Genomic DNA, 12426 nt, shown 5'->3' on the forward strand with positions numbered 1-12426 from the left:
AACAATAAGGGAAGGTTACGCGAACAGCTGTTTCCAAAATGGAGTTAGCCCTCTCAGCCAATCACAGACCCCGTCTTCAGTTTTAGTCTCGTCTCTCGCACTCTGGGATATTACAAACATATGTGACAGTGCCGAATTAAGCTGTTTATAGACCAGTTTAAATATATAAAAGTCATTAATGCTCTAGAATTCAAGCAATGATCACACTCAAGTTGGGTTTTCAAATGGGTTTATTACCATCTCTGCAATTGAGCACTGCAGTCTGCAGAGCCCATGCAAATCAGTCAAAGATCAGGTTTGGCTTAATTGCAGTATGAAATGAAATAACATTGTGAAATGAAATATATGTAAAAAATGATACATATAATAATAACAATAATAATAATAACAATAATACAATTGACCTTATGAAATAGACTAACAAATAAAATAAAAAAGACAAAATCTGATATTATCACTACAGCATTAGCAATCTAACCTTATCTCTGAATCTATAACATAATCTCTGAATGGCTCTTAAATATATTTGGCAATCTATTTTGGTGTAGGGACTTGGTGGTAAGATGTGGGTCAACCACTTTACTCTACTGGTACTTTGTAGAATGTAAAGAAGATAAGGCAGTAGAAAATAATGAGATATCTGAGATTTCAAGATAGTGTAGAGTAATGAGCAAAATAAAACAGGCTCTGTACCTGATGTGGGTTGTTCAAGAAAGTGGGTTTAGTGAAAACTCTATTTAATTAAATTCTATTCAATTCACTCTCTGTCTTAGCAAAGTCTGCTTTCTGGAATACCGCCCAGGTGTTGAACAGTTACAGATAAACATGTAAAATAAAAGACTGTACTGTAGTAGTGCTATAGACCAAATGGTTAACACTCCTTTTCAAAATGTCAATCAAGGGAGAGCTTATTCATGGTATAAAGACAAGTCCTGATGACAATGCACATCAATATTGCTTTGGTACACACGTATTCAAGATGTTCATCATAATGCTTGCTAATCTATTGGCTTTTCTAAATAGATGAAGGCAAAGCATGTGTAAGCTAAAACAGTGTTTGAACCCTTACAGTGGTTCAGAGTTCTATGACCATGCAGAGAAAGTCCAGGAATGGGCAGAACCGTGCCATGCTCATTCTGACTAGATTGATCAGAATGTGACACTGGGTGGCATGGGAATAAAGTCTTTAGATGATCGAACATGAAAAACAAACAGCTGAAAGAATCCCTACTAACGAGTAAACATGCATCAGCCCAAAACAACCTTTAGCAGGGCCTGAAGCTGCCTTGAAAATAGTGTTCCAGCTAAACAGCTATGAGAGCACTATTTGGCTCTTGACCTGTAGTGTTTTTTTTGTTTTGTTTTTTTACAACATAACATTGGCCCATTAAACTCAAATAAGTCTCTGTGTCTTCAAAATTAAAACATATAGTACAGTAGTCCCCTCTCTGTAGTAGCTTAGTTTGCATCAGTAGCAGTAGTAGAGTTGAGAACGGAGCCCCCTGAAGGAATCGTCGTCCTGACCACTCGCCTGGTGGCCTTCAAACAGCATGGACTCTGAGAGCACTACGCCCTCTAGTGGATCAGGCTGGCAGAACTCCACTATGAATTCCTCCTCTGAGTTCAGCAGAGTGTTTGACCAGACCGACATGTCCAGCGGGCCCGCCTCGCCGCCGTACTCCTCGGGCAGGACCGAGCGGGGGATGTTACGGTGCAGGGAGCGCAGGTCTGACCCATGGAGAATGTACTGGAGGAACATGGACAAATGATGTCATCACTTTAGATAGATAATTCAATCATCCCCCTGGGGTGAATAATTTAATCATCCCCCTGGGGTGAATCACACAATGTGTCACACAACCACAAGCACCAATAGCTTCAACAGGACTTCACCTGATAGCACTTCATCTGCCCCGAGTACATTTGAAGAAGGTTATCTGGCTTAAAATGTCATTGAGCAAGTCAACTACATGTATGAGATCGTTTTGAGGGTGGATACAATCTGAATGTATTAATCAGCCTCCAGGCCTCTTGTGTAAAGTAAAGCTTTGACTAAAGGAGACATTAAAAAAGGAAACATACCCTCTCTGCCATCTTCTCTTTCAGGAAAGGCTTGATGATGGCAAAGATCCCTTTGAAAATACGAGGCTCATTGATGATGTTGACAGCCTTGATTCTGATAGGGAATCCATCCTGAAATATATGTATAAATGTATACATATTAGGGCTGTGAAGCCATTAAAAAAGTAATCTAATCAATTACATGATCTGTAATTAATTAATCAATCTAATTAATCGCAAATTGATCGCATGTCCATTTTTTTGCTGGCAAAAGCCCCCAAATGAAGATTTCAATTCAAAGACATGACATCATCGTCTATGTCACGGCAGCAGCCATCTCACAGCTCTGTATGAAGAGAGTGAAGTCTTCTGTCATGGCCTCGTGACTGAAGAGATGTACAGATACTCTATATAGACTCATAACACCCGTTATGCTCTGTATCAAGAGAGTGAAGTCTTTTACATTACATTAGTCATTTAGCAGACGCTTTTATCCAAAGCGACTAACAATAATTGCATTTAAGATAGGAAGAGCCAATGTACTACTACTTGCCAGAACTCACAAGTGCATCTTCTCTCTAAAACTTCTTCTCTAAGTCTTCTGTTGTGGTCTGGTGACTGAGGAGATGGGCTGATACTAGGCCTGCCCCCGACCAAAGATTTTCCTGCTCGACTAGAAGTCCTAATTTCAAGCGACTAGTCGTTCCTTTATTATTATTATGATGATTATAATATTATACATATAACCTTACCATACACACAGAGCGAGCGGCAGTAGCCGCCTCAGCAAAGCTGTAGATTAATTCTCAATGTGTCGGCATTCGGCAACAAAGCAAGGAGACTGAACAAATTAGACAGCAATTTGCAAGTAAAGGCTATGGGATTTTGAGGGATTTTATGGGATTGCACAATAAACCTATGCTAACGGATTTTGATTGGTTATTGAGGGGTTCGTTATGGATGGATTTCTAAGGTTTTTTTGTGAACGGATTGCGCATCTCATCCCAAGCAGATTTTGAGTTTTTTTTTTTTTCTTTCTGCGACTAAGCGACTAATGAAAACTTGCTCAACTAGGACTCTTCTCGTCGACTAACGTTAAGTCGACTATTGGGGGGCAGGCCTAGCAGATACACTATATTACAGACTCACATCAGATGGTGACCGAGAGGTCGGCTGGCGCGGTCAAAGGCAGCGGAAATCGCAAGGAGCGAATTCTTTTGACCACTTATAGAGACTCTTTTAAGAGGCATTTTCGGCCAGGATTACTACTGACTTATAGGAACTGATTTTAATCCTGATCTGATCAAATTGTAACGGAGGATTGGGCTTGCCAGGACGCCAGCCAGCCGGCCCAGATAGCAAGCGGATCTGGGCCATATATGGGCCGGAACTAAGCCACAAGGGCCAGGTCTGGCCTGTATATGGCCCTGATCCGCTTGCTATCTGGGGGTCAAACCAAGAGTTAAAACACGGGCTTTCAGCATTGAGATGATAAGTTAAAATGCTAATTCTTTCTTGCAGATATTGCACACGAACAAACTCTTATTAACTGTCCCATCTGGGAGTATTTCTAAAAGTAAACTTTCCGTTTAGGCAATGATGCTTTTGCTTGACATACGACATAGATTACGGGGTCATTCAGGTCCAAATTAAGTTTGTTGCTTCAATAATGTTAAATCAGGCAATAACGCGGCAACTGTGCCACCTACAGCTGGACGAAATTGATGAATGTGATTAATTTGTGTTAATGTTTATTAACGCAATAATGTTTTCATAATTAATTAATCAAATTAATGCATTAAATTGACAGCCTTAATAAATATGCATTTGCACTAAAATTTATCTTAGTTAACATTATAACTATGTTATTGCTATTATAAAGTTATTCCAACAGTATAACTAACTATAATAGTATTACATACTGTAATTATCGACTAGTGCACACAATGTTGAATATATTGTTAATTCACTTGCTCTGGCAATTATGGATGTTTGAAATCATACTGTAGTAAAAGGGAACTACTGTAGAAGGTCTTCGATGGTTTACTGTACTGTACCTGGAGGATGCTCACGACTTTTTTGGCCAAGAACGGTCCCGGGTTGGATGCTTGGGACAAGCCCACGCCGGTGTAGTCTGCTAGGATGATGATCCCGTTGACCTGCGTCTCCTCCGGCTGAATCAGCTTCTCCAGGGTCAGGTAGATGGCCCGGATGTTGTCGACAAACGGATAGTCGTTAGGTTTCCATTTTCCTGTAAACAAGTCAAATACAGAGTTCATGAAACAGTCCAGCCTTCCACTGACATGCATTTTCACAAACAAACTAAGAAACAAACAGGGGTTAGACAGGTCCAGTTGGCAGGTACCGTATGTGTGGTACAATATGTGTGGTACTGTATGTGTGGTACAGTATGTGTGGTACCGTATGTGTGGTACCGTATGTGTGGTACCATATATGTGGTACCGTATGTGCGGTATGTGTGGTACCGGTATGTGTGGTACCGTTATGTGTGGTACCGTGTGTGTGGTACCGTATATGTGGTACCGTATGTGCGGTATGTGTGCAAGCAGAACCTGACCGGGCTGTAGACAGAGGATGTAGCGTCCGTTGGGGTCTGGGTGGGGCAGGACCGAGAGGAACCCCAAGTCAAGGACATGTTTCACGGTGGAGGGCCGGAGATCCTGGAACACCTCTGGCCAGGCCTTCCTGCCTGCGTGGTAGTTGAGCAGCAGCTGCAGGGCCCGGTCGTAGTCAAACTTCCTGGCCCGGAGGAAGCGGAGCAGGAAGGCGTCATCGAGCCGGGTCCGGAGGTGGGGCTGCTCCTTCAGGATCATGTCCCTCAGCGCCTGGACGTCCCGAAGACGCCACTCCGGCTTCTCCTGGAGCTCCTCCCGGGCCTTGGCCACCAGCTGGGGGGTCAGGGTGCATATGTAGATGGGAGGAGGGGGGGCAGGGAACCCCATATCAGCCGCTGGGGGGGCGTCCAGCGGGGACCCGAGATCAATGCTGTCGTGCTCCTCTGCCATGGACCAAATGTGTGATTCTGATGAAAAGGTGCACAAAGATAATCTGGCTTATTTGAAGATTTAGCAACCTGTCCTAAGTGGTCTCGCACAGTGACATTTAACGAGAGCAGTGCTGCTCAGTTATGAGTTACAGTCTGTTTTCCATCACTGACAACCCAAGAGCCATTCATGATAATTAGGCCACTGTTTTGTCAATGACAACTCCAGCTGTAGCCTATTCTCTCAAGCCAAAGGTGACGAGCTCAATGCATTTCCTACAACAGAGAGAGAATTGCACTTACGCGTCTAACAACTGATTGCACTACCTAAACATAGCCTACAATCCGTGTACCTTCAACAACTTGCTTTGACAGAACGGCGCACTGCTGGTGAAATTGTGTGGCTGCAATCATGTCGATGCCATACGCCAATCTCAGCGCGAATGTGACTGGATACCTACCAACTTAGATGAGGTATGAGTATTTTGCTGGTAAGTTCTTATTCTACGAGAGATCCATGACGTTTTATCCAAAATCGACCGCAAAATAAGGCTTCTTCAGTACCATCACAGAAACAGTTCTTGATCAGTTCCGGGATTGACGACGTAAACGAAGAACGTTTTCACTTTGGTTGGTCTGTAGCATGTGACGGAGTGCGTCGGCTGTGATTGGTAGTACAACTTCCATCGTATCAAGCAAACAGGAACATTTTGAGAAACACCCTGGGAAATTTATGTATGTTTGTTTGTTTGTTTGTATGTTTGTTTGTTTGTTTGTTTGTTTTATGATTTCAAGCAATGAATTACAAATAAATGCAAACAGTAAACAGCATAACAACTAGGCAATCAATACAATTATACATTGTCATCTTCTACAAAGAACATACACTAACCTACAAATAAAACACAAAATAACCATAAAATAAATACAACTTCAATAAAAGATTAATAACTACAGGATCGTTGGTTTCAAGACATTCCATTGCTTTGCTTCCATTTTCTAATAGGCTAATACATAGACATCTTTGGGACATTTGGATTATAGGACTTTATATAGAGTTGAGTTTAATTTTAGTAGCAAGTGAAGATGGGTGGAGTTTATAATTTACTTGTATTTATTAATGTTTTTTTGTAATTTACTTAAAATGTAGCTTTATGAATACATCGTTTGTAAAATATTGATCATAGGTCCAATTATGCATGTTTGATATAGGAGGCTATCAAATAGCCCATACTGTATGTACCTCTTTAATGTTAAGCCAATATTTATAAACTATTACAGAAATAACAACTTTCAATGGCACAAATAATTACCGAACACGTTTTCTATGTTCAATAATATTTTTATGCAATAGGTGGTGCAATTGCAAAAGATGTAGGTGTTATCCAATGTCCATGCTCTCCACAAATTGTGTCCCATCAAACATAACACTGTTTACACCAACGGTACAGCCTGGCCGGGTAGCAGGCATAGCCTGTACTTTGCGCGCGTGTGAGCGTGTTTTAAACTTCCTTGGTGTTATACTGTGTGGAGAGCAGAGCACTAAATGAGGCTCTTGTCCTATAGGCCAGGCCTAGTGTTTTTACGACACAACATTGGCCCTTTAAAACTCAAATAAGTAGTCTTCAAAATAAATATTACAGTATTGTCCTCTCAAGTGCAACTAGGCCTAAATGAATAGGCTCTTCTGCGTTAATTGTGCAATTGTGTTAATAAAATGCGTAATTGTGCAGAACGATATCTATGACATTTTTTCTACTCATGGTGGGGAAATAATGATACAGCTTTTGAAGTGGCGGCGCTTGGCGTCGCAGAATCACACGTATCTGTAATGACTTTACGACATTTTATCAGTCTGACTCACCCCTGCACTAATTGACCATGCACTGCCACGTAGCCCGTGTCGTCAGTGGTCATGTTTTTCAAATGCCACGGTGAGCATCAAGTAACGAGGAACATATTGATCATGTTGGCCACTTAGCGGCCTATATACTTTAGAATAGTCTATTTCTCTGTAAACCCATTTCACTTTGTCATTCACTTGGTTGATTCACTTGGTGCCATATTCTGAATTCAGTAAGATTAAAATAAGGGACTGCGCAATTCAATGTAAAAATAAACCTTGAGATTTTATTCATCTTCACATTATAAGGTGAAATATTGCCCATCTTTCTAGTAGTAGGCAGTACTTTATATGCAAGGTACAGTATATTCTGTCATGAAAATAGCATTCTAAGCTGAAACAACAAAAAACATCTCTTTACAGTATATCTGCAAATATCTAAAAACAACACAATGCTTGTCATGTGGAATTATTGTGTATAAACCTGTGAATGCCTTGAACTTTTAAAAAGTGGCTCCACGTATAGAGACAGTAGGCTATAAATTCACCAAGCTGTGCCCAAATATATTGCATGACTAGATGTACTTTTCGAGCAAATATGTCGGCTATGTCATATCAAAACCTGTCAGAGGTTTCAGAGGATACTTAAAAAATATGTTTTCAGAACCAGCTGGCTAAAATTACATAGTTTCATAGTCATTGCATTAATGGCAAAGTCTTGACCATAGGTCTCTTATAGCCAACCATCTTTGAAATACTGTGCAACACAAAAGAATGATCTGACTCATCATAGGCCTGCTGTAACATTCATAGATGAAGTACAGTAGCCCTACCTATAGCTATAGGCCTGGTGGGTGTACTGCCCTCTTATTGGTCAAAAGAGATTTTGACACACCTGTTATTTCAACGTTAACCGCATAGTAAGGGTATATTATGCTGTACATATATCAGGACAGGTACATTTAAAGACTGCCCACAAGCAAAGTTGTTTCAGACCTTTGTCTAGTCACATCTTACATTGAATATGGGAGAAGGCACCTTTTATTTGGGGGGGGGGAGGGAATTAACTGATGCACACACTTTAGTCCCTCTTGTACAGTACTCTTCTCAGGTCAGCTACATTCTCTCAAGGCATCAGCTAGGGCTCTTTTCAGTCCCTGAAGAGTTGTCTTTAAGATCAATTTCTCCAAGTTATAAATATATACAGTATTTCAGTTTCTTGTCCTAGTTCTCATACCCTGGCTGGAATGTGTGTTAGTGTAGCTACTGTATTTACAGTGTAGCCCTCTTGTACAGAACAGGACAGTAAAGAGAAGCAGAGATGATGTGATGGTGAGAGGAGAGGAGGGGAGGTTGGGGTTAAATGGTTTCCTGCTTGGTGATGGTGGGCTGAGGGATGGAGCTGGGTTGCTTGGGCGCCGTGGCGATCACCCCCTGGGGCATTTTGTAATGTTCTGAACCCGAGGCCGTGGGAGGGGACGGGATCGGGGTTTCGGGAGTGGCTGCAAATAGACCAGAATGACGTACGTTAGTGTTGGAAATCTTCAGTCTGTGACACGAATGAACACGTTTACTCTGAGGTATAGGCTATAACATTTTTAAGAAAACACTGTTTTCAGACTGGGAATAAGTACTTTTGTGAAATTTCTAAGGGCATTAAAAAATGTTAAGAAAACAGGAGTTCTCTTTGACAAAATAAGCCAGATTAGTCTCTTGTGAAGAATTTAGAGGATTACTCTGCTGCCAAGCCGGTTTGTCCTTCCAACTACCTGACATGCCTGCACATGGAGCTACTGTACTGTAGACGCTAGCGAGGGAAGGCCCATCGCTCCACAGTCAGCCTCTAGCCATCATGTTTCAAATATTAATTGTTTCACAGTCTAGATTAGCCTGGTCTCGTATGTGCATCGCTCAACTCCAACTCAAATTGTGTCATTCCAGAGATGTATCACACTCAATGGTCTTACATGTCATTTGTACTCACAGATTTGGCCGTTATGTATTTGAGTCGCCATGTTGCTGGCCACGATGACGTTGTTGCTGAGGTGTTCCTGAACCAGGTGGGGGTGCAGAGAGTGCGGAGGGGCCTCGTTAGCCGAGCCTAAGAGCCAGAGAACACCACCCGAACGCTCTGTTACACACTTCACTGTACGGTCATCCTCTGTGAGAATACAAATACTAGACCGCCAGCATGTATGTTGCTTGTGTGTGAATTCATCCAGCCATACACCAGTTTTAGTATGAAGCTCACCGATTCATGAACACTCTATGTGTGCACGCTATTCCATTATTACTTATTACTATACCGACCGCCCAAACATTTTACCCTGTGACACCTCACCTCCGAGGAGCATTTCTTGTAGCAGGTTGTCGATCTTTGCCATGCCGAAGAGCTTGACGAACTGGATCTGCTCGATCATCTGCCAGGTGATGCTCTGCAGGGTGGGCAGCAGCAGCAGCAGCTCTCCGAAGCGCCCCCGCGAGTCGTACTGACGGTCGTTGATGTAGTCCTCCAGGCTGACCTGCACCTGGTAGCGCATCCGCTTGATCTTGCCTGGGTCACTGAGACCTTTGGCATCTGGTAGAGAGAGAGACAGGAGGGGAGAGAGAGAGAGAGAGAGAGAGAGAGAGGGAGAGAGAGGGAGAGAGAGAGAGAGAGAGAGAGGGAGAGAGAGAGAGGGAGAGAGAGAGAGAGAGAGAGCAGCCAGGTTAGAGCTGGCACTGCATTTTTTGTTGTTGTCTTTTACTTAATGGCGTTTTGAAGGCACACAATTGTGACTTGATTACATTTGTCTCGGTGTTGGTTCCATTGATTGTGCCCGACCATAGAATAAAGAATAGGTTATTATGCTGTCGTACCTGGATCGAAGAATACGATGGCTTTCAAACAAGCGTATTCATTGTCATCTATCTGCAGCTCCTGGAAGGGAAGCACCAGCTCATCCAGGATCCTGACCGCTACCCGGCTCACCTCCAGCTCTGGGCAGTTCCTGGGAATAATGTGATCGTTTCCTGCCGAAAACAACAAGGATAAGTCTTAGGTCCTAACAGTTTAGGAATATAGTGAACTGTTATATTTCCCAGATAGCAAGCGGATCTGGGCCATATATGGGCCGGAACTAAGCCACAAGGGCCAGATCTGGGCTGAGTTTCCCAGAGGCATCGTAGCGCTACGTTCATCCTAAGCTACAGCGTTCATCGTAGCGCTACGATGCCTCTGGGAAACTCAGCCCAGGCCTGTATATGGCCCAGATCCACTTGCTATCTGGGTTGGTTATTTGCATGCGGTAAAAAAAACAAAAACCTCTATTTGTTATAATTATTATTAGTATTAGATATGATTCAGATGTTTGAGTATACGGTATTTATCCTGAGATGCACACTGATGGAAGCTAACCTAGTAGTAGAAGGTCCTTGTACAGCATCGACCTCTTAGCTGCTCCCAGCAGAAGGTGCTCACCAGCGTGGGCTCGCAGCAAAGCCACCTGCAACAGAAAATCCACTCAACTATTATTATTAATCATTATTATTCATTGAATTATTAGCTTGCAAGTAACTGTTCGATCAACCCCAGATCAAGCCATCAACAAAAGAAAAAAGAAGTTGAGAGTGATATTTATGCTAGTTGCCAGTGATGCTATCGAGATGTGTATGATTCTCCAAAGAAAAGTGACTGTGGAAATGTCACCACCTTAAGGTCACTGAGTAAACCAGAGTGGCACTGGTGAAAGTGAGTGTGTATGTGTGTGTGTGTGTGTGTGTGTGTGTGTGTGTGTGTGCATGCGGGCGTGTGTGAGTGTGTGTACTCGCGTGTGTGCACGCGGGTGTGTGTGTGTGTGTGTGTGTGTGTGTGTGTGTGGAGACACACTTGCCGTAACTTTAATTCAACATCAGCAAATCAGTCACCCAGACCTGGTGATCACAGTGTTAATGATTCCAGACTGTTTTGAAGGGAGGGAGATACACCTTTCAAACCAGCTCATCATATTCTACCTAAATTAAAATACATTAACTTCTGAGGCTGTGGATCCCAAGGAAGACACAAGCACTGAAAACCATGATATTTTGTAGGACTCTTTGCATCCTTATAGCTTTAAATGTTTGGAGAAAAAAAACTGTTATTGATGTGAATAAACTCTATTTAGTAGTGGCACAATTTGCATGGTCTTCAAATCTGCATGCTCCTCTGGTAATATTTGGTTTGCTCCAAATATATTTCTGATCTGCTGCTATGTTATGAACCATTCAGACCTCTCAGGTTGTCTGGCACAGGCCTGCTTTCTGTCTCCAGAGTTAAAACAAAACATGGAGAAGCAGCGTTCAGTTTTTATGTTCCACATATCTGGAACAAACTTCCAGAAAACTGCAGGTCTGCTGCAACACTCAGTTCTTTTAAATCCAGACTGAAGACTTTTCTTTTCGCCACTGCTTTTTATTAAATCAAATAATTATTCCTTCATACACTGCACTGTCACTTTTATTGCTGTATTTTATTTTTCCTGCATTTTATTTTAAATGTCCTTTTTTTGCATTTAATTTGATATGACCTGTTATGTGATGCACTTTGTCTTGATGCTTTTAATGTCTCATGTAAAGCACTTTGAATTGCCTTGTTGCTGAAATGTGCTATACAAATAAACTTGCCTTGCCTTGCCTTCAATGGCGATCATCCTGATACCTTCCAGCCAGATCGTAGTGGTTTTAGTTTTACGATGTGGATCTAGTTGTGCACAGGTCGTAGTGTGTAACCTAACCAGTGACCAGTGTCTCACCTGGTCATCCAGGGGCAGGTCATAGTGTTTAACCTAACCAGTGACCAGTGTCTCATCTGGTCGTCCAAGGGCAGGTCATAGTGTGTAACCTAACCAGTGACCAGTGTCTCACCTGGTCATCCAGGGGCAGGTCGTAGTGTATAACCTAACCAGTGACCAGTGTCTCACCTGGTCATCCAGGGGCAGGTCGTAGTGTGTAACCTAACCAGTGACCAGTGTCTCACCTGGTCATCCAGGGGCAGGTCGTAGTGTGTAACATAACCAGTGACCAGTGTCTCACCTGGTCATCCAGGGGCAGGTCGTAGTGTGTAACCTAACCAGTGACCAGTGTCTCATCTGGTCGTCCAAGGGCAGGTCATAGTGTTTAACCTAACCAGTGACCAGTGTCTCACCTGGTCATCGAGTGTCTCATAGTGTTTAACCTAACCAGTGACCAGTGTCACACCTGGTCATCCAGGGGCAGGTCACAGTGTTTAACCTAACCAGTGACCAGTGTCTCACCTGGTCATCCAGTGTCTCATAGTGTTTAACCTAACCAGTGACCAGTGTCTCACCTGGTCATCCAGGGGCAGGTCGTAGTGTTTAACCTAACCAGTGACCAGTGTCTCACCTGGTCATCTAGTGTCTCATAGTGTTTAACCTAACCAGTGACCAGTGTCTCACCTGGTCATCCAGGGGCAGGTCGTAGTGTTTAACCTAACCAGTGACCAGTGTCTCACCTGGTCATCCAGTGTCTCATAGTGTGT

General features: G+C 42.7%; 2 protein-coding genes across 5 annotated transcripts in view; both read right to left on the bottom strand.

The window, feature by feature from the left end:
• Nucleotides 1-516: 516 nt before the first annotated feature.
• On the bottom strand, nt 517-5650 carry ttpal (tocopherol (alpha) transfer protein-like). The gene is made up of 5 exons (XM_084446258.1): nt 5527-5650; nt 4640-5104; nt 4119-4312; nt 2083-2193; nt 517-1747 (listed from the first exon to the last, which is right to left on the bottom strand). Exons 2-5 carry the CDS (start codon nt 5085-5087, stop codon nt 1469-1471), a joined length of 1032 nt encoding a protein of 343 aa, XP_084302384.1. The 5' UTR covers nt 5088-5104; nt 5527-5650; the 3' UTR covers nt 517-1468.
• A 1525-nt stretch (nt 5651-7175) lies between these two features.
• hnf4a (hepatocyte nuclear factor 4, alpha) overlaps nt 7176-12426 on the bottom strand; it is an 8596-nt gene continuing 3345 nt past the window's right edge. For all 4 annotated transcript variants that reach the window (XM_084445896.1, XM_084445895.1, XM_084445894.1 and 1 more), the window contains exons 6-10: nt 10306-10393; nt 9768-9920; nt 9250-9486; nt 8893-9009; nt 7176-8410 (exon numbers count right to left, since the gene is read on the bottom strand). In XM_084445896.1, the coding sequence (XP_084302022.1) occupies nt 8268-8410; nt 8893-9009; nt 9250-9486; nt 9768-9920; nt 10306-10393 (738 nt within the window). In that variant the 3' untranslated portion in view covers nt 7176-8267. The remainder of the gene's footprint in view (nt 8411-8892; nt 9010-9249; nt 9487-9767; nt 9921-10305; nt 10394-12426) is intronic.

This window comes from Borostomias antarcticus (assembly GCF_949987555.1).
Source record: "Borostomias antarcticus genome assembly, chromosome: 11".
In the NCBI taxonomy this organism is placed as follows: domain Eukaryota; kingdom Metazoa; phylum Chordata; class Actinopteri; order Stomiiformes; family Stomiidae; genus Borostomias; species Borostomias antarcticus.